The sequence below is a fragment of the Phoenix dactylifera genome, chromosome 10 (assembly GCF_051530095.1).
Source record: "Phoenix dactylifera cultivar Ajwa chromosome 10, Ajwa_hap1_PhDact_Kaust_v1.1, whole genome shotgun sequence".
Lineage (NCBI taxonomy): Eukaryota > Viridiplantae > Streptophyta > Magnoliopsida > Arecales > Arecaceae > Phoenix > Phoenix dactylifera.
The window spans coordinates 18415901-18442445 of record NC_143199.1 but is presented as its reverse complement, the minus strand read 5'-3'; the positions used below and the strand labels follow the sequence as shown (position 1 = coordinate 18442445).

At 37.4% G+C, this 26545-nt stretch overlaps 1 protein-coding gene across 3 annotated transcripts; it reads left to right on the top strand.

The window, feature by feature from the left end:
* The first annotated feature begins 2260 nt into the window (after nucleotides 1–2260).
* LOC103696082 (AMP-dependent synthetase and ligase family protein) lies at nucleotides 2261–26513 on the top strand. 3 transcript variants are annotated; one of them, XM_008777601.5, is made up of 17 exons: nucleotides 2261–2775; nucleotides 3038–3496; nucleotides 5028–5224; nucleotides 5640–5843; nucleotides 6818–7537; nucleotides 8223–8923; nucleotides 9574–9649; nucleotides 9771–9857; nucleotides 12701–12744; nucleotides 13157–13265; nucleotides 16617–16676; nucleotides 17466–17550; nucleotides 17724–17788; nucleotides 23619–23678; nucleotides 24708–24752; nucleotides 25382–25491; nucleotides 25573–26513. In XM_008777601.5, the coding sequence occupies exons 1-17, from the start codon at nucleotides 2448–2450 to the stop codon at nucleotides 25799–25801; spliced, it is 3579 nt and encodes a 1192-aa protein (XP_008775823.3). In that variant the 5' UTR covers nucleotides 2261–2447; the 3' UTR covers nucleotides 25802–26513. The 3 variants fall into 3 exon arrangements, with proteins under 3 accessions (XP_008775823.3, XP_088561587.1, XP_088561586.1); XM_088705461.2 differs by lacking the exon at nucleotides 9771–9857 and having other exon boundaries at nucleotides 2328–2775; XM_088705460.2 differs by lacking the exon at nucleotides 16617–16676 and having other exon boundaries at nucleotides 2328–2775.
* The last annotated feature ends 32 nt before the right edge of the window (nucleotides 26514–26545 follow it).

Sequence of the window (26545 nt, the reverse complement as noted above, 5' to 3'; positions counted from 1 at the left end):
TTATTTAAGTACTTGTATGTATATTTTATTTTATTTACTCATTTTTTTCTAAATATGCATTGCACATTGTTGCTAGTATAAATAACTAGAAAATAGATTTTAAGATACGAAGGTTGTACATCCAATTTCCTTTTCACAAAATGTAAAACAAAGTAAAATGAACCCTCAGTAAATAAATTCATATTCCAAGGTAAAATTGTGTAGAAATGGCATGAATCCTATATTCAAATTGGAAGAGTGGAATAATCAGTTGGGCAGGCGTAATTGAATTAGTGCAATAAACATGAGCAGGATTAATTTAAGATGGTTTTTGCTTTCAAATGGAAAGGCTCAATATGATTTGTACGTAATAGGCTCAAAGTCATGGTGTCAAACTTTTCTAATATGACTTTCCATGATTGTGCATGGGTTCTTACTAGACATATTGGCAGTCAGGTAACGCCTGAGAAAATAAAGGACCACAATTTGGTTTTAGAGGGGAAAAGTGATGGAAGCTAGAAACTCTTTCAAATTCTTTGATCAAAGACTCAAAGGAATGAAATTAGGGGCCAAAGAATTCCAAAATCAAAAGGCTATCATTAATGCATCTAAAGTTCTGTTGGGACAAGATCAAAGATTGATGCCTTGTGATTCATGTTAAACTCATTTGAAGTCAAAGTTATCTAGTTCCATGAATTAGAAATATGATCCACGGATGTCTAATAGCCGAAATCTTCAAGTAGATGTTAAGTTTTTCTTTTAAATCAAGCTGTAGTCTAAAGGAGCAATCCGATGAATGCCATTTCTTGAAATGAGCTTTGAACTATCTTCGTTTTGTCCAATATCGAATCATCTTTCTAGAGCATTTTGAATCACCACAATAAGAGGTCAAATGAGGGAGATAATGACTATTTTGGTGGAAACATGTCATTACTGACAAAATTTGAAATAAATATGAAAATGCCACCCACAGCCAACTTGAATTAATGTTGATTTTTTTAATATTTTGGTTCAACTTTACCTACTTTCTGCCATTCAGAAACACTTTTAATTAAGTTAGAAGTCCCATTAGACTTAAGAAGTTTTTTTTTTTTTGTTGTTGTTATCTTTTCATTTTTACTCTCGTAGGGCTAAGGTTGCATATGTCTGGCCCTGTCCACATCCATAGTGGTGGGAACATGATGCACTACGATGCCCTTTGTGGTTATCCTTTTATCATTTTGAAGTCTGTTGTATCCGTATAGGATTAGAAAGTCTGATGGGTCTTGAGAGTTCCATCACTATTAATATCCAGGTACTTGGTTTTTTATCAATAAAATCAATAGAAGCAAAAAAAAAAATCTTTGAATTTACTTTTTTTCTATTTGTGTAGTGGATTGCGTATGTTTTGATAGATGTTGGAGCAAGCTTTGATAGAATCTAAAAAATATCAATGGCAAGTTGATGGATTTTTTGATGAGTCATGACAGACTTGAAGCCCTTTGGTTGATTCTTGAATTGAAGACGACCTTTGATAGCAAGGTGAAATATCAGTTATCCTTAGTTTGCCTTTTCTAGTTCTTGTAGTTCTTTTGTTTAGCTTTCTAGTTCTCTTCTAATTAATAATTAGCCTTCTAGTTTTGCTCGGTCGATTTGAAACTTGCATAGGTACCTCCCTATCTTGAAGGAAGGAACAGTGAAATGATTAGGAGGTGATTATTTGTTGCTACATCACCTACCACATTTGGGCCTCAAAGAATGTGTGCATCTTTGAAAATGTAGATTAGATCCCCTTGATAACCTTCATGAAAGCACGAGTTCAAACACTCTGGAACGTAGCGAGGCCATTACCACTTAAAGAATCGTGGTAGCCGAAGAAAATCAGCTCTCGCACTTATACTTTGTGTACCTTCTAAAGAGACATACCTCACTTGGAAGCTTCCATTTTCTAGTTTTTTCAAAATCAACTTTGATGGCAGTGTCTTAAGCTTGGATAATCGTGGGGATGGGGTTACAAGATTCGTGATTCGGAACTAGGGATCCACATTGGCAGCTATAGGAGGATGCTATCTGATGTTATGATTTTACTTGCAGAGATGAGAGGAGCCTGAAAGGGCTTACCGTTGTAGTCCTAATAATTTAATTTTTATGAGGGTTTCGACCGTTATTAGTTGGTTATCACATCAGAGACCCATATAAAGGATTTCCCACCCTATCAACGGTGATCAGGGAGTACCTCTCTAGTTGAAGGACATGTATGTAGATGTTGGCTATAATAATTCTATGGCCACGTAATTATGCCAGCTTATCAAAAAAAAATAATATTATTGATGAAAAACTAGTTTAAATAAGTTTTTCAAGTCATTTCCGGGAGGCGTATCAATACGAGGAGTTTGCGTGCTATGCTTTCGCGGGATTGAGTCCGCGATTTGTACATCCCGGTTTGTGGAACAGTTCACGCCGTCGCCCCTAATAGTTGGTCGGAAAATATGTCCGGCAACGAGGAGGCGAAGGGAGAGACGAAGCTGTGCTGCGTCTCCCACGGCTTCCTTCGCTCCGCCTCCACAAAACCTAGCCGGATAGCCGTCGTCCACGCTGCCGGCGGCCTCCGCCTCTTCCGCGCCGCCAGCGAGGGCTCCTCTGGCGAGCACCCGCCGGGTGACCTCGACGCCGCTCGGGTGAACTCCTCCACTCCGCTGTACCCCGGCGACAAGTACTTCACCTTCGCCGACGTCCTCTCTGCCGTCGATTCCCTCAGCCGTCGCCTCCGCCGGGTTCTCGATGGTGGAGACGACGCCGATCTGGTCCGGCCTCAAGGTTAGGGTTTCGAGAAATCTCTTCGTTGCTTCTTTTTGCGCGCTTTTTTCTTCGGAATGCTAGATTTTGAAACCCTAACGAGGTTTTTCCCATGTACTGGGAAACGCCTTTCCAGGGCTGCTCTTAACCATTTCATGGAAAGGCCGCAGCTTTATCTACTAACATTTCAGTTTTAGAGTTTTATATATTATTATTCTGATGGTTTGATTGAAAAAAATGCTATCTTGACGCTGAATGATTAATCTAATGAGTTGAAATGCAGGTTATTCGGCCATGAGCTCAAGGGTTGACATGGAGAGTTCGACAATAGAGGCGAATGGAATGCCTCGAATGGTGGGAGTATATATGCCTCCTTCTGTGGAGTACATTGTTGCGGTCCTTGCGATACTGAGGTGTGGGGAGGCATTCTTGCCTTTAGACCCATTATGGCCAGAAGAAAGGATACTATCACTCGTTTCATCTTCAAACACTGCTCTTGTCATCAAAAGTGTTCCATTTCCTCAGTTGGGTGGCCATTGGCAATTGGACGCAGTTGATAGGATTGTAGAATATAGTAGCTGTTCAGTTCTACATTTTGAAATTAAGGTAGATTTCAGGAAGCAGCCTGGTCAGTCTGATCTAGTATGGCCATGTGAGAGCAGAAGTCCGAGGAAATTTTGTTATCTGATGTACACATCTGGCTCAATCGGGAAGCCTAAGGGTGTCTGTGGTACTGAGAAAGGTAATTTGGCTGGTACTCCTAGAGCCATGATTCCACGTGTGACTTTACCTTGATATTTGCTCTGGGGACCCCCGGTACTAGTGCATCAAAGCTTACCACTCTGAATTCTGTGTGCACTTGCTGTATTTATACATCTTGGAAAAAGTAACTGTATGGACTCCTGGATTATATCCAAGTTCATTAGCAACAATCACAATTTTTAACTCTTCGGGAATGATATTCTTGCATTTATAGTTACAATTTGTAATATTGTAAAAAAATTGGATGAAACAACCTTTTCCTTTTTCACCCTTTTGTATTGTAGCCATTGTCATCCGTTGATAACTGTCATTGTTCTCAAAGGAGTGAGATCTTGTTGTACACAATGGGTCATATCAGAATATGGTTCAAGGATGATTGAGAATTTTGGACCCATTTCATGTAGGAATGGTTTTGACAATGACATTCCACACTGTAGATAATCACCATGGCGCACACAATATGCATGATATACACAATATGTAATGTTGGTGACATTGTGGCACAATATGCATTGACAACACAGAATGATAGCCTTGTTTTAAATTCTCGTATATAATATTTGCTGGACTGGTACTGGAGGATATACTGGCCAACGGCTAGCTCGGCATGATATAGGTCCGTACCATATTGTTCCATGGCGAACCGAAAACAAGGAGATAGAGGGGGAGAGGGAGAAAAGAGAGAGAGAGGAGGGGGGAGGGAGAGGGAGGGAGGAAGGGGAGGGTTAAACCCTAACCCTAACCCTAATAGGGGGGAGAGAGAGAGGGAAGGAGGGAGGGAGGAATGGTGTGGGAGGGCAACTTGAGAGAGAGAGGGAGAGATAAAGAGAGAGAGAGAGAGAAAGACTATCCTTATTGGTGATGCCGCGGGTGAGGGGGAGGTGCTTCAAGTGCGGAAAGGGGGTGGGAAGGTTCTCCGAGCATGGGAAGGGCGTGGGAAGTTGCTCCGAGTGCGAGAATGGGGATGGGGAGGTGCTTTGAGCTTCGGTAGGGGGGTGGGGGCTTCTCTCATATAACAATAGAGCTAGGGGGAGCAAGGGTGAGGGGCGATCATGTGGGGTTCTCTTCTTTTGAGAAAGGATCGTGTGGGTTTCTCAAATGATCAAGCCAGGGGGAGTGGAGGCTTTTTAAGCAATTTTTTTTAATCAAATGGGCCTTAATTGAATGGTGGACATCTTTCCAAATATTTAATCCAATAGTTCTAAATCGACTGAGCGATCCATCCCGACTTTTTGTTAGTTTATACACCCCGAACCGGATGATTCAAGATGGTTCGCCCAACCTTGCTTGTACATGTATGCATGCATTCATGGGGAAACCTTTTTTTAGCCTGGACATAGTGTATTCGCATCATGGTAGTTACCTAACTTTTCATCAAACTTGTCTATTTGTCATTGGATGTTCCTTCTTTAAACATGGTTTCGGTAGCATTCTTTAGTTATGCTAATTCTTTTTTCTCTTCTTTGTTTATGTCTTCTATATCTAATTTTGTTTTCTCCAAATATTTTTAGGTCTTCTAAATCGCTTTGGGTGGATGGAAGATTTGTTTCCCTTGTGTACACAGGACATTCTATTGTTCAATACATCTATCAGCTTTATTGACCATCTACAGGAGTTTCTTTCTGCTATATTGACTTGTACGGCACTCATCATTCCTCCATTTGATGAGTTGAAGGCTAATCCAACATATGTACTTGATTTTGTTAAGGTTGGACATTGGATGACTATTATTGATTTTATAATCATCGATATCCCATTCTAAGCAAATCATAGCTAGTGATCTATCTTGTATTTTCTTCTTTGTTCTGTGGATATGTTTGTATTAATCTTTGCTTGTAGATGAACTTAGTTATCCTTGTTTAACAAAACTTGACAATTTTGTGTGATGATGCTATTGAGGAAAAAGATCGCAAACTTATGCACATAAGTAATTGCTAAACCACAGTCCATGTGAGATCAGATAACTTTTGGTGCTATGGTTCTTGACTCTTTTAGTTTATGTAAAAGGTAGATATGATTGCTCTATCTACTGATATTTATTGAGTTGCTATATTTCTGTATCATATGTTTTGAACTGAAATGTTTTCTATACTGTCTCACGTTGAAAGCTTTTTCCTTTTCAGGCATATCACATTTCAAGACTGACTTCCGTTCCATCTTTGATGAGAGCAGTTCTTCCTTCCCTGGAGAGCTCACACTTTTTTCAGTGTTGTAACTCTCTCAAAGTGTTAGTTCTTAGTGGGGAAGTTCTATCTATTTCTTTATGGCAAAGTCTTCAGAAAAATCTGCCAGAGACTTCCATCCTGAATCTATATGGAAGTACAGAGGTCAGCTATTAAATCTATTCTCAGGTTTGTTTCACTTGATATTCTGTTAACCATAAAACACATCACAAATAAATAATTTTTCCAGTTGAAATCTGTGACAAAAAGTTTTAAAATTCTAATGCTGCAGCACTCAAAGAGTAATCCATATTATTACTTTCTGTTCTCACTTCTTCCTGATCATATTTGTAAGTAATGTATTGTAGACTCTCAGTTGTTTGACAATGCTGCGATAGCTGGACATGGCATGCTAAGTTGCTGAATGAACATGGATATAAACTGTATTAGTTACAGTATACTGATATAGTAGGAGCTGGATGCTTCAATTTTGGGTCCTACCCGCTCATATTCATATGAGAACAACTTGTGAACTTTTGCATGTTGAAAACCTGTAGATCATCTTGGTTAACAACCATATTGAACTTTATAATCAAACTTATATCTAGGTAGAATTATGGCTACTTTATGGTATTTAGACTACTTCAAGATTTCTGTTATTTCTCTTCGAATCAGTTATGATCTAAAATGATGCAGATGCTGGGACAAAAGAATATGCTTCTAATATACTTTGTCCACTTATATGGTTTGATGGTAGCTATAGAACTTTTTTTTTTTTTGATTTTCAGGAATATGAAAATACAGTTTGTCGAAAGTACAAAAATACCTGTGTGTTGTGTGTATACATCTATATTGAGAACACCAGGTGCTAGATATAAGGCTTAAAATGCAGTCAAATGAGTGGGCAAATATTGAGAGGAGATTGCGTGGTGTGAATTTAAATTGGACTTCTTCAACGACTTGTTAATGTGCTACAAAATTCATGGTACCAGTCTGACTACTATTTGTAGTGTACTTGCAATATTTCTTTGCTCCTGCCGATATCTTGTGTAGCATGCTAGGTTTATAGAATCTTATAAATAGTAGTTCCAAACAGACTTACAAGCTTATTTTCTTTAACAATCTTCCCATGCTTTTAGGTATCAGGTGATTGCACGTATTTTGATTGCAAAAGTTTACCAAGGATTTTGGAGGTCGAGCCACTAAGTAGTGTGCCTATTGGGATACCTATATCTAATTGCAAGGTTGTTCTTGTTGGCGAACCAGACAAACCTGATGAGGGTGAAATATACGTTCAGGGTGCCTGTTTATCTATTGGATACTTTGGCGAGCCTTTGATTGGGAATCTTATTATGGACAATGGTACTCCATTGTGCTACGGAACTGGTGATTTCGCCAGACGCTTGAAAAGTGGTGATCTTGTTTTTCTTGGGAGAAGAGACCGCATCATAAAAGTCAATGGGCAGCGTGTTGCTTTAGAGGAGATTGAGAATACCCTGAGGGAACATCCTGAAGTCAGTGATGCTGCTGTAACATTTCATGCAACCCATGGAGTGCCCTCCCATCTTGATGCATACATTGTGTTGAAAATTATTGGAGTGCCTCAGGAAGAGCATAAATCTCATACAGATGAACAACATTTAATTGAAGGTTTAATCACATCTATCAGAAGTTGGTTGGTCAGGAAGCTTCCACTAGTAATGATTCCTAGACATTTCTTCTGTACCAATTCATTGCCTATATCTACATCCAGGAAAATAGATTATGCCAAGCTGGCAAATTCAGCATATATAGCAGAAAGGGATAAGAGTGAATTTGAAAGTAGTTCTTTTGATAGCTGTTTGCAAATTATCAAAAAGGTACTGCCCTCTGCTCTCTTCCTTGTTTACTTGTAAATTCCATTGGCTACATTATATTTTTAATGCTTTTGCTTCATTCTTAGCTATGCTGAAATTAACTATCACTAATGTAAATTCTACAGATTATCATATTTTGAGAACTATTAATTTAATGTTTTATCTGGAGCAAGAAAGTATTCTTATGTCTTTTTTATCTTTTCTGACCCTTTCACATAGTTATTTTAAAAGAAAAACACTAGCTCTCTTCCATTGTCCATAATCCCTGGTCTGTAGGCACATGACTTACAACTTATCAATTATTTTCCATGATTGTACTTGTATATTTGAAACTTCTAAGTTTCTTTTAGTTCTCCACATTAGATTCTTGTTATATATAATTATACCAAATGTCCACATCAACATTCTTGTTTACCCATTGTTTAACTGAATTTGATGTACTGAAGTTGTAACATGATAACACATTATACTTTTTGAAACTGTCATTACCAGTTTAAAATGTGAGATCAATATTCTAGTTGTTAAATTCTCTCTCCCTCTCTCTCTCTATATATATATATATATATATGCATGTATATTTATGTATGTCCAAATATAAATAGAATACTTCTTAACTGCTCATGTCTTACATTAATCCAACTTCGGCTGGGTCTGATTACAATCTTCTGCTATTTTTGCTGTTGATCAGGCATTTTGTGAAGCATTACTGATTGAAGAAATTTCGGACTATGGTGATTTCTTTATGATGGGTGGTGACTCAATTTCAGCTGCTCATGCTGCGCATAAGTTAGGGATTGATATGAGATTGATATATATCTCTCCTAGCCCATGCAAGCTTCTAAATGCTCTACTGGATAGGAATGATTCACATGACAATCTTTTCGGCCCTATCCCTGATTCTAGAAAGAGACTAAAAGTGCACAGCAGTACATTGAGCTTCTCTAGCACAATGATGACCGATCTGCAGACGTATTCTGGAAAGAGGGTTCATGATCTCCCTAAGGAACATAAAGCAATGAGTGACCCGGAAAGAAAGGATGGGTCTCCTTGTGCTGACGACCCTTTGAGAAGAGATCACAATTTAACCTCAGCTTCACATGGTACAATTTCAACCAACTTATGGATTTCGAACTCTGATTTTCCTAAAAGGTGTTCGTTCAGCCGGTGCAATCAATTCATGCATGGAGGTGAAACTGAGTTAAATTATAAATGTAGATTATGCCTGTCAGTTGAAATTCCAAGATATAAAAATGGACGTCTGCAAGAGCTCTGGAGAGTAGCACTCAAGTCATGTGTTGATGCTTCACCATTGGTCGTGTTGATGGATGGAAACATAAACCTTTTTATTGGATCTCACTCACACATATTTCTCTGTATTGATGCTTTCAGGTGAGCATCATTTTTTTAATTTTGCAAAAACTACTAACTATAAACATTATATAGTTTAATTTGCTTGTAGTGTTGATTGTGTTTCAGTGCAAAGTCCAACCATGATGTCCTCGGGCAAAATTAATGGTTTGGAATTTATGGCAGTTTAGTGTTAGTGGACCATTTTGATTATCTGTTGATATTTTGGTAGTCTTCATGTTGGGCTTCACTAAATCTATTTATCAGTTAATATTTTGGTCCATTTGATGATAAGTTTTGTGCACTTTTCAGTTTTCTTTTACTTATAATACCAAAAGGTGAGGGTGACTGTTTTGGGAGAGGGAGAGGGGCATGGACAGGGGTACCAGAGTATTTCTGTATTTTATCTTTGCTTCAAAATTGTTTTCTGAAAATCTAAAATGTTATCGGCTGAAAACGCGGTTGGATAACAAATTGTTAGTGCCCAAACCCCAGGGAAAAGAGAGAGAGGCCTCTTTCTTCTTCTTTTACTTTAGTGAATCAACTCTGATGGACCTGATTTTACAATGCTCCTTGTAGTATTGTCATGCAAGCCTGTCCTCATTTTAATCTTCTTTGAATACTTACATAGTATGCTCTAAACCATATCAAAATGAATTTAGATTGTGGGGTTTTCTTTATTGATTGATTAGTGGTCTTGTACGATGGGAGGTCACGTTGGAGGGTCGTGTTGAGTGTTCAGCAGCTGTTACTGGAGATTTCTCTCATGTATGTAAACTCAAACTTTACATGGCAGTTAGTTTGCATGCAGAGCTCCATTTCTTCCTCCAGTTTTATGGCTTTATTTTTTTTAAGAATATTTTGACCAATAAAACATTTACTTTTATAGGTTGTAGTTGGATGTTATAAAGGAAAAATTTACTTTCTTGATATCATGACTGGGGACATCTCTTGGGCATTCCAAACAGATGGAGAGGTATGCCTTGTGTTAATTCACATTCATATCTTCTTTTCAGTTTGCTTGTTCACTTAGCTCGCTCGAGGATAATTTTGAATTCACCATCAAATACTCAAATTTTGGGCTAGATATTTTTTATTCTCACTTTGTTCTATACAGGTATAACAACTTTTTAATTGGTTACTAAGTAAATATTGTATAATTATGCGGGAAATATACGTCAACAGAAGAACGTAAGTCGAGGGCTGGATTGAACCAAAATTTTTCTTTACTAAAACAAGAAAATTTAATGAAATTTTTATTAGTAAGAAGTAGAATTATATAAAATATTAAGTTTGATTCAATGTTCTTACAGCTGCAGTAGTTAAAAAATAGTTGACTCATAGTTCTTGAGCAACCTGACCTCATTGGTCATAGCCAAGACCTAATTTAACCATCTTGTAGATGAGTAGGACATGCTTGACGATGACAACCTGTCCTCCCTTGTCGTAATGCTAATCATGTGTCTAGAATTTTGGTCCCCTATAATTAATGCAATATCATGTAAGTGGTTTGATGCTCAGGTTGGCTCTCGTGTTTTGCTCAAGATTATTCCATGCACGTTGGATCTGTATAGTGGTGAACACAAGTGGCAGAAGAAAGATAGATAAAGCTCTGACCAACCTTGACAAGTACCCAATTAGCACATGATGCAACAGGATTCTGTGGGAGTTGTTAGATCATGAATCAAATTGCGGATCAGGACAAAATCTTTGTAGGCGATTGTGAAACTTGTATCTAGTCCAAGGAGTTGCATGGCCAGAAGGTCAGGACAAGGGGTTGAAAAGTGAGTTGCAGACATGATGTCGCTAACTTGTTCAACAATGATGTGTGAACTTTAGCATAAATGCAGTCGTAGTGCATGTAGTGCAAAGGGCCGGGGAATAGGCTGTGAATAAGAGGGGAATTGAGTTGTGTGGTCGTTGAACCAGGCCTCTCAGGCACACAGGTCAAGACAAGACTGAGGCATGAGACACCGGTTGCTTAAGCTAAATTTTGGTGGGCTTGGACATGCAAGTTGACCCTTTGGCATGAAGGGACCTCAGAGGGTGGTGGCTTGGCATCTGGCCTTGCAACACCAACATTAGGCTTGCTTTAGAGTCCATTGTAGCACAAAGGTATTGCATGATCATGTCATGTGATTTTGATAAGTGCGCATAAAGTTGGCTTGGTTAGGAATGATTTAGTGGGGAGTCACGGCATGGAATGTGGTGCTTGATTACAAAGGTTGCATGGTCCTGGCAATGTTCAAAGTGATATGGCGAGACAATGTTGCAACAGATAGGTGCCATGTTGTTGTGCACTCTAAGAAAGATCTGCCTTGTGGCATGGAGGTGTTCATGGGCATCTCACTAGAGCCAATCATTTAGCTGCTCATAGACACTAGAAAGGTCATATATACGGAAAGTCAAGCCAAGCTCGATTTTTTTTTGTTGGATTGTTCTGTGTTCCTAGCATGTGTTCACAGTAAGAACTCATGATGGATGACCTCAATATGCAGCAATACTGTAGATTATTTTATGATTATAGTGTGTGTTTAAAATAAGAACTTGTTTTCAGCAAAAAAAATAAATAATAAGAACTTGTAATGGATGTCCTTGACATGTGGTAATATTGGATAGCATACAGAATCTGAAGGCTGACTAGTGTGATAGGACATGGCACCTAGGACCAGTGAAAGTGGCAGGCACCAGGGTGACTGCCTTTGACATCCTTGGATAAAACAACATTGGCTTACCTGATTTGGACTAATTTCAGCTTTTGTGAAATTACAGTGAAGGTTGGATCTAGATGTCCAGTTTAACCTAAATTTCATTGAGCTTTGGCCATAGTTGTGACTCAATTCAGGTCATGAGCATAGGTAATCAAATTGTATACATGCCAATTCCAATTATATTTTAGAAAAAATACACATCGTTAGCTATTAGTCCAGAACACTTAAGGGTAGTGATCTCGGCCATTGGTTAATTATCAGTGGTCAAAATGACTAACTTATTCAAAAAGAAACGAGGAACATACCTAACGTTCAGAACTTAAGATTTTTTTTTTTTTTTTGAAGTTTATACCTTCATATCTCACCAACTCAACCACCAAAAACACCCTTAGTTCTTATAATTTCTCCTTGTCTTCTTTCCCTGTGGGTGTGGTTGCTTGTGCTTAATGAGATAAAAAATGCTAATGACAATCTCTCTCCCTCTCTCTAGTCAATACAAGGTGGCAACCCCAATGAGCAACAACATAAACTTTCCTCGTTTCTCTCCTACTCCAATCATTAATAACATATCCAAGCCAATGTAATTCGCAAACCAAAGTGGAAAGAGTATTAAGGTAATGTAAGAATTTGCTGGGCATTTTTTTAGCTGTTTCTGAAATGGACTGATTGAGCACGACCATGGATTTCTGGGGTCAAGCAGATTATATTTGTCACTAAAGTCAACCTACATGTGGCTTTGTATTTGAAAATAGGAATCTTTTCTCACCCTGAAAATAGCAATCTTTGGTAGTTTGTATCAGGTTTTAGTCAAGATTGTTCTTGTCAGATTAGAAGTCTTGCCCAATCTATACCTGACTAATTGCCATGTCAGTGATCATGCATGCTTTGCCAAATTGTTTAAGTGGTTTCTGGCTATCTTCAACATGTACTTGATATGTGATCACAAATGTAAATTGAGTTTTCAACACTTGTTAGGCTATGATAATAAGAATATATTATTTTCCCTTTAAGGAATATTATTTTTTGTTTGTAATACATTGTCTTCAATTTATGCATTTCCCATTTGGGCTTCCTTGACTGAAGTTAGATTTTCTTAACTCTTTTGAAGGTTAAAATGCAGCCGGTTGTGGATAAACAGAGAAATTTGATATGGTAATGACAGATCTTTTCCCCCTGAATTTTATGTTAAGCAAAGAATTTTACAAACTAGTTTTTGTGTGACGAGTTTTATAAGCATCTAACTTTGTTGAAGCTTCAGTTCATGGAGAAGTTTTCCTTTCTTTATTTGTTTCAAAAATCTCCAATCAAAATACTGGAGAAAAATAAAAGAAACCAAAAGTGTGTTTTCTAAGTTGCTTGTTGAATCCACATTATAATCTATAATTTTGGTTTTGCAAGCTTGCAAGTAACCTTTATAGTGAAGAAAAGGTATTTTGTCCTGACTGAACTTATTCGGCATCATTCATGACTACTAACTTCTTTCTTATGCTCAAAAAGTCATAAATATAATAAAATGTTTACCTTTACCTGGCCTAATTCATTTGTTATGCTGACCAAAATACAGGTGTGGATCACATGACCATTGTTTGTATGCCTTAGATTACAAAGAACACTGTTGTGTTTACAAAGTCTCATGTGGGGGGAGCATTTTTGGTTCACCTTCTATAGATACGGTATGTTTATAGATATCTACAGAAGTTTTGCTTTAATTATGTTGCTTGTTCTCTCTCTCCTTCTCTGTCTCTCTCCCTCTCTCTCATGGGTATGTTTATGAAAGCTTAGTTGGAATTTCAGTAGTCATTCACTCTTAAGGTGATTAGCTGGGTCTTCTTTCTTTCTTTTTTTTTTTTTTTTCGAAATTGATGAGCAAACATCCAAGCTGAGTATCCTGTCAAGGATCTTTACCATGCATCATCTTTGCACCTATAGTGAGCAAAACCACTATCAATCACATTAAACTGCTCATTTTTATATCTGCTTGCATCACCTATTTTTGGTTCTCCTTGATCTTCAGGTAAAATCCCCATATAGATTAGGATAGGATGAATTTAGTTTTCATGGACATTTGATTTTGATGAGATTTACCATGGACCTCATTTTGGCCTTGCCTGTATCATATAACTCTTCCCTATGCATTAGAAGGAGATGATCGACAGCAGCCATGGTAAGGTCGTTACAAACCTTTTCCACGCCATGTTTAGGTGAAAGATGGTGCTTTGAATTTCACTTTAATATCTTGAGAAATCATGGCTTTCAGTTTGGAAAGTGGCATTTGTATTATGGGACCTTCTGTTTCTGATATTTGCATAAGTTTGATGAGCATGAAGAAATGGATTTAGAGGGTGTATCCTGTGAGTTGTAATGAAATTCTTTGCCATTTGGTTGAGCCAAAGCAATAGATTCTTTATTCAAGTCTACTTAACAACATTTTTGGATAAGTTTACGGGCAAAAAGACAAATTCGTGATTCTTTTATTTGTTGCGAGGTGATTATATTCTCATGCTCTTTATTTGAAAGGAATGTTCCAAAATCTTATTTGAGTGATGTTGTGTCAACTACATGTTACTTGATCAATAGGTTCTTTCATCTTTGCTAGGTAATAAGATGCCCATTCAGGTGCTGTGTCCTCGAGAATCTGTTCAAGAATTCCCTGTCTTTCGTTGTGTTCGCTTTCTGCAAAATCCTAGTCCATCTAGGAAAAAGTTACGCCCTAAATCGTTTAAGTGTAATCTCTTTGGATGTTCTCGCTCACAAAAAGGTTATAGGCATTATAATGCTTTTTCTCTGAAAGGTAAATATATCTAGAAGTAACCTTTTATGAAGATATTTCGCATTATTCTAATAAAAGTCATTTTGTAGAGGATACTCATGAAGTTAATACTAAAACTACAATTTGTCCTCATGTACTTCCCTACTTGTTGATGAACTGTCTAGCATATCTCAAGTCAAGTAGTCTCCTCAGACAATCCTAAACATTAGGAGAAAGAAGAGTAAGGAAGTTAATACTAAAACTACAATTTGTCCTCATGTACTTCCCTACTTGTTGATGAACTGTCTAGCATATCTCAAGTCAAGTAGTCTCCTCAGACAATCCTAAACATTAGGAGAAAGAAGAGTAAGGCACTCAAAGACTCGATTCTCGATCAATCAACCAATTCTTGATAATCAACCAATTTTGTTTGAGATCCTGGTACAAGTATCGATTCTACATTTATTCTTGTCATTGATTGTGATCAGAGCATTGCTCTTTGAAAATGGAAAAAACATTTACCTGTTATCTTATTTGTAATTTTATTTCCTTTGACTCCCTCTCTTATGCACAAATCTTTTACTCTTGTACTCTCTTCCACATCTACTCCGAGGAATTTTCAAGAAGCTCTCTCACATCCTGAATTGACAAGGCTATTGTAGATGTGATGGAAGCACTGCACAAAAATGGAACCTAGGATTTAGTGCCTTTACTCGAAGGGAAACGAGCAGTTGGATGCTGTTGGGTGTACACAATTAAGTATGAAACTAATGGTTCTATTGAGAGATACATAGCTCAGCTATTGCTGAGGGCTATGTCCATACTTTTGCAGTAGATTACTTCAAAACTTTCTTTCTAGTGGCAAAGCTCAACTATGTTTGGATTGTTATTTAAATAACTGTTAATCTTGGTTGGTCAATATTTTAGCTTGACGTTTAGAACACCTTATATGTAGGCTTATGTGAGGAGGTTTATATGGATTTACTCCTAGGCATTTCTCTACCTAAAGGTTCAAAACTTGTTTGTAAAATCAATTTATGGTTTGAAGCATTCTCCACATGCTTGATTTGACAAATTTAACCATGCTATATTTGACTATGGATTCAAAAGAAGTCAAGCGGATCACTCTTTTTTTTAGAATACTCATGGTATGATTGTTTCTATCAAGGTTTGTAGAACCGGTACTAGGTGCCATACTAGTCGGCAACTAGTATGATACAATATAGCATACCGGTCATCTAATCAGTATGTTAGATACTTTTTTTATTTTTTTTGAATTTTTTGTTCTTAGCTACTATTTTAATTGTTGCAGTTATTAAATTTAGAATTTTGTTGTTGTTTTGATGTCTTTTGTCATCCAATGAGTTTGAAGTATAATTAATGCAATTATGACACAACTAAATGCATGAGTATATATAATAGAATATACATATAATATATAAAATGTGCTTAGAGTATAAAATAAGACTGACATCCAAAATTTTATAGAATGTATGCCCTTCATAGGCGTCAGGATTGCATACCATATTGTACCATACTGGTTTGGTACTGATATTCCATACCGTACCATAGTACTGGCACAGTGCTAGTGTGGCACCGATATGGAGTCTAGTACTGAGATGACAAACTTTGATAGGAATTGATACTACATAAATTGGTTTAGTCTGTGTGGAATCCTTCTAATCTCTCCTCTTTTCCTTCTCTCTCCTCTCCTATCCTCTACCAACTTCTCATCTCTCTTACAATCTTATCTTTTATTTCTTCTTTCTTGCTGCTGTTTTGATACCATAGCAGGCATTTGTGTGACAATTTAAGAAGAGGGAGTTAGATGTGTCCTAGGATCTGGAAAAAGCTGGGGAAGACTTTGAACACTTGTTTTAAGAATGATTTTGGAGAAGTTTGTGACAACAAAGAAAGCAACTTTTAATAATAATTAATGGTGAAGAAGGATTTATAGATTTACCGAGTGACTGAGATTTTATTTTATTTTATTTTTTGGTTTCCAGTAGAAGTGCAATAGCAATGCCTTAAATCCTATAATCAACTATGAGTCTTGCAACATCTTAGAAATGATATTAATGTTGGATGATCCTTCTGAACTACAATTTTGATAATGATCAGAATAAATAAACTGCAACCGGACATTATGGACTTATTAAAGTTACTAAATCAGAACTTGGAATTCGATATTCTTCTCAGATTTAATAATAACAGAGTCTAGATTAATTGATTGCCCTGTTTAGGACCTAATCTATGTTGGGTGTTCTTCCTTTAGGTTCACAACATGATCTACGTGGCATCCACAAGTGGCTGTGTGACTGCAATATCACTAAAGGTATTAGAGTGATCATAGTTTCCTATGATGAGAATATCTGCTAATTTCATTATAAATCTGTGTCAGGTAATTCAAGTATCGCATTTCCTATTTATCTGTTGGATAAACTGGGTTTTGAAATGAAAATTAATAACATCACTTATATTGATAGCTTTGGTAGCATTCATTGCACTTCTAAACAACCAGGTAGGTAGTCGTGTGCTAACAAAAGGGGAATATCTTACAAAGAAGACAAGTTTCAGGGTTGCTTTTAGTTTAACAAATTGCAGGTTGAGTTCCTTAACCCCTTTTATGCTGAAGTTTGATAACCTAAATCATCATGTTTTTGTATCAGAGTGATCAGTTTGTAATGTTATATAGAACTAATGCGGGTGAATAATTCTGGCATAGTTTTGGATTGCTTTTCAAAATAATGCGGGTAAATGGAACCATAGAGTTTATGACAAGGCTTATCTTTGGTGAAGAGAACTGTACAAAAGCCTTCGAACAAGAACATATCTTAAAAGAACAGATAAAATCCTTTTCTGCTATCGAAGAAGATGACTGGCACTGTGAAAACATGAAAGCTACTATCATTGTCGTCATCATCATCATTGTTATTGTTCTTGTCCTTGCCGTTTTTCCTGCTCTTTCCTGCAATAATTAGCAAAAAAAAACTCCTCCAAAAATTTCTTCTAGTTCTGATCTGTGTTTGCATCATAATATTTCTTAATCTAAAATTTCTCTTGTAGGTCTTAGTATGTTTTCTAGATTGTATGGGTTTGTTTCTAATTGTTTTAAACAAAGCAGGTATTGCCGTTCAGCATTGCCTGGTTGTATGAGGGAGGAGCACCAATTTTTGGATCTCTTTGCTTCGATCCTCTAGGTGGAAATGGTACTTCTCTGTTTTTTCAACCAAAATCAAGTCACCCATAGTCCCAAAGCAGCACTTTAGATATGTTTACTTATTTTCTTGTTTAGTTCTTAGAACAAAAAGGGTCTACTGTACATGGCTTAGCCTTTATGTACAGGTTGCACCAAAGTACTTATGAGAAATTTGTTCTGCAGTTATTTGTTCCTTGGTAGATGGGCATGTAGTTGCATTGAACTACAAAGGAGCTGTTGTTTGGAAGGTATCTCCATATAATGTTGCTTAATGTGCTCTGTGCATGCACATGTTAATCCAATTAAACTATGTTTTCTTTCATGCCACTCTGGAAGAGTTGTGCAAATTTTAACAAATGATTTGAATTTTTTCCATTATATATTTATTCATTTAATTATTTAGAAATTAGTATGAACAATTACAAGATATAATGACAGGACATATTTTATTCATTATCTTTGAGACATTTAATTATTTTATTCATTAGATCAGGTACTTTTTTTCCTTCCATTCAAATTACTGCACAGACAGGAAAGTGTTCATAACATGTGGTTAACAGTGATGCTGATGTTGAGATGCACTCAAGGTTAGGAATTGGTTCTTTTAAGTGCCTTTTCGTGCAAGGAATCCTTGAAATAACCAAAAAGGGTGCAAAGTGATGGAGCCACAAGTGCATGTTCCTTTATTTTATGGTATCTGATTAATTTACTGGCCTTTTGTAGATCAGCAAATAAGACTGATGTATTCGGCTGTAGCTAGGCCTCACAATCCATAACTTGGCCTTTCTCATGGCACCGTTTTCCCAGGCAAAGTTCTCTTGGCTAAAAATCTGATCTCAATCCATAAAATTTGGTGCTATGTTGAGAACCAGTCAAAAAACATTCTCAAACTTCAATTTGCCATTTTTTAATCCATACAGTTTAGCTCATATAATTGGGATTAAGTTTATAAGGTTAAATTCAAAGCATTATGATTGTTAGGTTATTTTAATAGGCTTCCATCATCAAACAACATGGCTTTCAATCACTTCGTCCTTTTTTTGTAAGGTATCACTTTGTCCTCGAACAATAAAACTGGAAGACATGCAACACAAGGACTTCTATGGGGTGCTTTGTAGTAATGCTCGGGCATAGACTTGCTTAATTGCAAATTTCTAGTGGGATCCCGTTACTCCTATAATTGTAGTGATATTAGAGATATTGACCTATTTAAGAATGTGTTGTTAACAAGGATTTTTACAACCAACAACAGTTATGATAGGCTGATGGTTATGGTTATTTAGTGCGTCTAAAGATTTTTTGTATCAAAATCTATTACTCGAATTTACAAATGTAAAATTACAAGGATATAATAGTCAACTAAATATGGTATTACGTGTATTATTTGAATATGTTATGACTTAAGATGTGGCTACTATTAGATTTGTGCTTGTTTCAGTACAAATATGTTGTGGTTGATATATGCTTCTTTGGTTCTAACCTATGTTGACTAGTGGAATACATGAAGTTTGTATTTCATAGTGTATTAATTTTTGGTGTTTCTGAAATGTTTGTGTGTGGGCCCGATCCATTGATTGGCCCGCACATAATTTGGGCTGTAGGCCCATGTGAGCAAGGGCTCACGCAGCCTGCACGGGAGAGGAAGAAGTCGGACTTCGAACAGGAGTCCTCTTCTTCCTTCGATTCCATTGGGAGGAGATAGAAGGCTACCGAAATCCTTCCATGTTGAGCCGATCTTCATCTATAAAATGGTCTCTTTCCCTCCCTTTTCGCATCCACCTTGGAAGATCTCCCATAAGAGGTATGGATCTCTTGTTATTTCGCTGAGAATCTAAGGGAGAGCTCGTCGGAGGCAAGGTAAGCTTCCTCTCTTCCTTTCTCCGATCTTTAGGCCACCTTTTCACTTTGAATCCGGCCGGCGAGTTGCCGGATTGAGGACAAACAGGGTCTGCCCTGTTTCGGGGCTGCTTCCATTTCGGCCGGTTGTCGTCGGGCGTGGCACGCCATCGGCACCGCATAGGCCATCGACTACTGTGGGTCGCCGTCCATGAGTGGCTGATGCCGCCCAGCACCTCCCCTCCCTTATCACTTGGTGGGTTGGGCTCTCGCCCCCACCCTTATTTCGCAATGGAAAGCAAAAAAGAAAGAAAAGAAGAGGAGAGAGAACCATTCCTCTTTCTCTCTCATGTTTTCTCTTTCTTCTTTCTCATCTCTCTCTTTCTCTCTCTAAAAGAATAGTGGATGTATGAATCGAGTTCCATCAACTTGATCTACGAATCTGAGTTGACCCCTGCAAAGGGCTCTAATCCATTGTGGTGCTTGGGCCGCCTACTGGACCAATCACTCCGACCCTGTTGAATGTCTCTGAAACTCCCATTGATGCACCATGTTGATTGATCTTGGCCTGATTGAGTCCGATTCATTGAGAAAAAAGTTTAGACCTGACCCACACAAAACCACCGTACGCTCGGTCAAGTCTTCTCGAATTATTTATTTAATGTTATTAATTAGAAGTTAATTTTGCTGTTAATATTTCAAATAGGTCTACCAGTCGCCTAGCGATGTCCGACAATCTAAGACAAAATTAGATTTTGCGCTCCTTATTGTTTTTCAAATTATCTTTTTTTTTTTTGCATAAGATATACTTGTAGAAATATCATATATTTCTTAAAATTATGGATCGGCATATGTGCTATTAAAATCATACTTTATTATGAAAAATAGTTTCATAAATGTTTTAATGAAAATAGCTTTGTTATAAAATATGAATCTGATCATGCCATTAGTGTTTTTTTAATCTATTTATGAGTATATTTTAAGAAAACAATAAAAGTATTTGAAAGGCTTTCAGATGGCTATGTACGGCCCTCTCCAGCGGGTATAATAGTTGGTAACGACCTCGTCAGCGGGTATAAAGTTAGCATATAAAATAAGAATCTTTGTCGATTACAAACACGGGCCCTGTCACGGGTATAAAGTGACCGTAACACGAATATTTGTGAGCAATATTTTGAACTATGATATGGCTAAATGGCAGAAGAATGATTTATGTATTTATTTGTAAAATGAACTTAGAACTGTTTATAAAAGATGGATGATTTGTTCATGCATGATTTGCTTTATGACTTGGTTTAATATACTATACTATGAAATGCTTTATTTTGTAATATCTGTTATTTTTCTAAAATGATGCATCGATATGAAAAAAATTATGCTTGATCCGATAAGGTAGTGTAAGCTTTACTTACTGAGCTGTCACTCATATATCTCCATTTTTATTTTTCTTTCCAGACGAATAGAGTTGATAGGAATGAAGGATAGTCCAGGCTTGGAATTCGCGCTAGCAAGCTTGGCGATTTTGTAGAAGAATTTTAGTATTTTAATTGACTATAAAATTTGTTGTTAATAATTTTTTGAATATTGAGAATTAGGGGTTTGGTATTTATGTTTGGATTTAGAGGTATTGAACTAGTATTGGTTTTATTTAATGGATGATGAAATTGGACTTTAATTATTATATTTTGATTGTGATGGATTTGGAAGCTAAGTTGTGATGGTTGGCTTCATGTTATCATAGGTTAAGCTTAAAAGTCTAGTAATAGGTAAAGCTTAAAGTTTTGCAATGGATAGTCTGGTCTCGTTTAGTTAGGTTAATGATTCGTAAAGTTAGGCATAGGATGAGTATAGAAGAGTTGGTTTAGATCAGAGTTGCGTAGCGGGAGTATGGTGGAGTAGAAGACTCAGTATCCTTGAAGAATGAAGGTACTTTAAGTTTTGAGGACGAAACTCTTTTATAAGGGGAAGAATGTGAGGGCCCGATCCATTGACCGGCCCGCACATGATTTGGGCCATAGGCCCACGTGAGCAAGGGCTCACGCAGCCTGCATTGAAGAGAAAAAAGTCGGACTCCGATTAGGAGTCCTCTTCTTCCTCCGATTCCGCCGGGAGGAGACCGAAGGCGATTGAAATCCTTCCATGTTGAACCGATCATCTATAAAATGATCTCTCTCCCTCTTCTTTAGCATCCAGCTTGGAAGATCTCCCATTAGAGTATAGATATGTTGTTATTCCACGGAGAATCTAAGGGATTTCATCGTCAATCTGGCCGGGGAGAGCTCGTCGGAGGCAAGGTTAAGCTTTCTCTATTCCTTTCTCCGGTCTCTAGGCCACCTTTCCACTTTGAATTCGGCCGGCGAGTTAGCAGATTGACGATAAATAGGGTCTCCCTTGTTTCGGGGCTCTTTTCTTCAATTTCGGCCGATCGTCGTCGGGCGTGGCATGCTGCTGGCACCACATGGGCTGTTGATCGCTGGGGGTCACTGGCCACGAGCGGCTACTGCTGCCGAGCACCTCCCTTATCTTGTCTCTCGATGGGTGGGCTCTCGGCCCGACCCTGTTTTGCAATGGAGAGCAAAAAAAGAAAGAAGAAAAGGAGAGAGAACCATCCCTCTCTTTCTCTCTAATATTTTCTTTTTTCTCTCATCTCCCTCTCTTTCTTTAAACAGGTGCATGGATCCATGAATTGAATCCCATCGACTTGATCTATGAATTCGAGTTGACCCTTGCAAAGGGCTTTGATCCGCCTTGGTGCCCGGGCCGCTTACTAGACTGATCACTCCAGCCTTATTGAGTGTCTCTAAAACTTTCATTGATGAACCATGTCGATTGATCTTGGCACGTTTGAGTCTGATTCATTGAGCGAAACGTCTAAACCTGATCCACACGAAACCATTGTACGCTCGGTCAAGTCTTCTCGAATTATTTATTTAAAGTTATTAATTAGAAGTTAATTTTGCTATTAATATTTCAAATTGGTCTAGCGGAGTCGTCTAGCGAAGTCCGACAGTCTAAGACAAAAGTAGATTTTGCATTCTTTATTGTTTTTTAAATTATCATGTTTTCCTGCATAAGATTCACTAGTGGAAATATCATGTTTTTCTTAAAATTATGGATCAACATATGTGCCATGAAAATCATGCTTTATTATGAAAAATAGTTGCATGAATGTTTTAATAAAAATAGCTTTGTTATGAAATATGAATCTGATCATGCCATTAGTGTTTTTTAATTTATATGTATATTTGAAGAAAACAATTTAAGTATTTGAAAGGCTCTCAGATAGCTATGTATGGCCCTCACCAGCGGGTATAATAGTTAGTAATGGCCCGTGTGAGTAGGTATAATAGTTAATAATGGCCCTCACCAGCGGGTATAATAGTTGTTAACGACACTCGGCAGCATGTATAATAATTGGTAACGACCCTGCTAGCAGGTATAAAGCTGGCATACGAAACAAGAATCTTTTTATCGATTACGAACACGGGCTCTGTCACTGGTATAAAGTGATCGTAGCACGAATATCTGTGAGCAATATTGTGAACTATGATATGACTAAATGGCGGAAGAATGATTTATATATTTATTTGCAAAATGAACTTGGAACTATATTTATGAAAGATGGATGATTTGTTCTTGCATGATTTGCTTTATGACTTGTTTTAATATACTGTACTATGAAATACTTTATTTTGTAATATCCGTTATTTTTTTGAAATGATGCATTGACATAGAAAAACTTATTATGCTTGATCCGATAAGATAGTGTAAACTCATATATCTCTATTTTTATTTTTCTCTCTCTATACGAATAGGGTTGATAGGAACGAAGGATGGTCCAGGCTTGGAGTTTGCGTAGCAAGCTCGGCGATTTTGTAAAAGAATTTTAGTATTTTAATTGACTATGAAATTTGTAGTTAATGATTTTCTGGCTATTGAAGAATATGGGTTTGGTAATTATGTTTGTATTTAGATGCTCTGAACCAGTATTGGTTTTATTTAATGGGTGATGAAATGGGACTTTTAATTATTATATTTTGTTTGGGATGGATTTGGATGCTAAGATGTAATGGTTGGCTCATGTTATCGTGGGCTGTACCTCTAGGTAGCACGGCCGTGTCATGCTCCGGATCTGGGGCATGACAGTTTGTCTTTTAGATGCGACTATAGTCTCCCACTTTGACATTGAATTTGTTATCATTCAATATTCATTTTCTGATAGTTGTATTTCAACTGTTCCAGGTAACTATTGATGGTCCACTATTTGCTGGAGCTTGCATATCTTCTGTACTCCCAACTCAGGTATAATTTCCTGTAAGCAAGCACTTCTTTTAATTGACATCTTAGGTAAGTGAATAATATTAAAATTGCATTGACATTCTAATTGTAGTTGTTGATGGAACACTAACAGCAAGCACCTTGGGATGTCATTATTGACCTTCAATTCATACTACCTAATGATGCATAAGGCTAGAAGGTTCAAGACTTAGTCTGATGCTTAAGGTTTTTGTTTTCCTCTTCCCCTCTGAATAGCATCATGAGGGAACTATCTCATTTCATGAACTTCATATCTTACAGTCTTAAGTCATCAAATATTGTTAAGATTGCATTAACATTCTAATTGAATGCTTGATAAATCGAACCCTAACCACGAGCACTTTTTGATGTTGCTATATGCCTCAAATTCGGACTACATAATGGTGCATAAGGCTAGAAGGTTCAAGACATAGTCTTATCAATTAGATTTTCCCCCTCTGGATAGCATCATGAGGGAACTATCTCATTTCATGAACTTCATTATCTTCTTATTTTACAGTCTTTATTATGCAGCATTCTGTTCATTTCGAAAGCCTTGTTTCTTGCATAATTGTTGTCAAATTATTGGTCACTACTAGGGATTTCAAATGCTTTTTCATTTGTTCCCTTTGTTTCTTTCACGTTTCATATGTTTTTAAAGCTTTAATTTGACTGGACATCTATGTTATTGATCTGTATCATACTGGCACCTTTTGCTTACCCCATTTTCCATAATTTATTCATTAATGGGAAATATCATTTTACATGATATGAGTTGAGCATCAGGACTTAGAGTTACATTATATTTACAAGTCTATCATGTGGATTTGGGAGGGGTTCCAAAATTGCTCTAGAAAAGCTTGTAGTGTCTAATCTAAGATTTTCGGGGAACGTTAATGCTCGTTGTTGATTGTATGCAGAATACTTGTAGAGATGCATGCAGTTCCTTGATATGGTAGCAGATATGCAGTAATCCTTTCATCATTAGAATTCAATTGATTGTTGCACTAATTGTTTGTTTTGATGCATCTGAAGGTGCTGATATGTTCCCGCAATGGAAGTGTGTACTCATTTGATTTGGTGAGCTCTGATGCTCAACATGTTTAAATTGATATTTTTCTGCTTCATTATCAATGGTTTATCTAATTTTACATGCAAACCCTGAGTAATAGTACCCCATCAGAAATCATATGCAATTTTTATGATTTTTATCTGGTGCAGGAAATATCATGTGAAACGATAAGCAAATTTAAAATTTATCAACAGCTAAAATGCTAAATATTGGAAGTTCATTTTTACTTTTTTTTTCTACATGACGGATTACAAGAGTCCCAACCTGCACAATTTTACAAATTGAATCTGCAGTAGTTTTCATTTAGGTGGATGTTGCTTGGTTTGTACACAAGATACTTGAAATCAAGGTATGCCATACCGTACCGAACTAGACGGTATGGGACGTGCTGGACCGTACCGGTTTGGTACTAGTATGTGGTACGGAGGGTATACCAATACTCGATATGCCGAATTAGTCTCCGTACTGGGCATACCGATGGTAACAGGGTGGCACTGGTACAAGGCCTGGTAACAGGATGGCGTATTTTACTTGAAATGGTCACCGAAGTATGCAGATTTGCTTGTGTTACCAAAGATGTTGAACTGATAGATGGTCACAACTCCTGTCAATCTGAACTGGTAGGTGTTATTTGCAGGAACGAGGTGCTTTAATTTGGGAATATCAAGTTGGAGGCCCAATCACTTCATCTGCTTATGTTGATGAGCACACTCGGTTCAAATCCAACTCCTCCTATCCATGTGACAGGTAAATGGAATGATTGGTAACCAAACATCTCAGATCCTTTTTGTCCCCTAGAGAAATCTTCAGTTCTCTCTCCATTTTCAGGTTGGCTTGCATCTGCAGCAGTTCAGGAAGCATCCATGTCATTCGGATAAATGAAGGTGCCAAGCAAGAGAAGATTCATCTGGAAGGGTTTCCAGCTAGCTCACCAGTGCAACAGTTTGCAGTCATGGACCTTTCGGGGGATATCTTCTCTTCACCGGTAATGATCAGCGGTCGCATCTTTGTTGGTTGCAGAGATGATTACATCCATTGCATCACAGTGGCTCCCTGACAAAACTTAAGTGATTTTATATGGGGCGGGCACATAGGTGAACAGAGACCATCCCTACTGGTTCATGCCCGTGGTAGATTAGTGTCAGAACATAAATTCGCACATCAACTGTTGGAAAGGGATGACAAGAATACCAATTCCATTGCAAATTCAGCTGTAATATCCAACTGTAATTCACTGTCCATTGACTCTTGACGGCAAATCAAGCATTGCACATATCCTCAAGGTGTCAACAACATTATCTTTGTTGTTTTGGGCATTCAGCATGCTATAGATCTACTGGATCCTCCTGTGGTGTTACCAGATATGGACGGTGAATCTGAGGAGAACCTCAAGCCATTGGTAACTGTGTTTTAATATGCAACCAAGGGACATACAGAAGTCCATTTCTGTCCTGAAAGCCATGTTTGCAGAAGCTGGCCTGTCTAATCGGAAGGAGGGATGAGAATCGAGACAAGCATTCTTACATCTTGACAATTGTCTGCAGGCAGTTAGTGAGAACTGGAAAGTTGTCCCAGCAAAACAATTGCATGTACTTTTTCTAAGTTTGTTTCTAGGTAATTGATAGCCGTGATGTCCAGATGGTTGCATCCATGTTCTGCTTCGAGGAAAAAGGACAATTATATCCAAATATTGATATGTGAAAAATATTATGTTTGGAAAAAAGATGAGCTTTGGTGTAATGATAAGACTATTTCATTTGGGTTCAAAATATGGAAACAGTTTCTCTGCATTTGGAGGTAA

What these genes read in the sequence shown, in the direction of transcription:
- LOC103696082 (XM_008777601.5), top strand. Translation starts at nt 2,448, where the DNA reads ATGTCCGGCAACGAGGAGGCGAAGGGAGAGACGAAGCTGTGCTGCGTC. An exon ending in CTCTGTATTGATGCTTTCAG is followed by an intron (nt 8,924 to 9,573) that starts GTGAGCATCATT and finishes TTGATTGATTAG; the next exon opens with TGGTCTTGTACGATGGGAGG. An exon ending in GTTCACCTTCTATAGATACG is followed by an intron (nt 13,266 to 16,616) that starts GTATGTTTATAG and finishes TTCTTCCTTTAG; the next exon opens with GTTCACAACATGATCTACGT.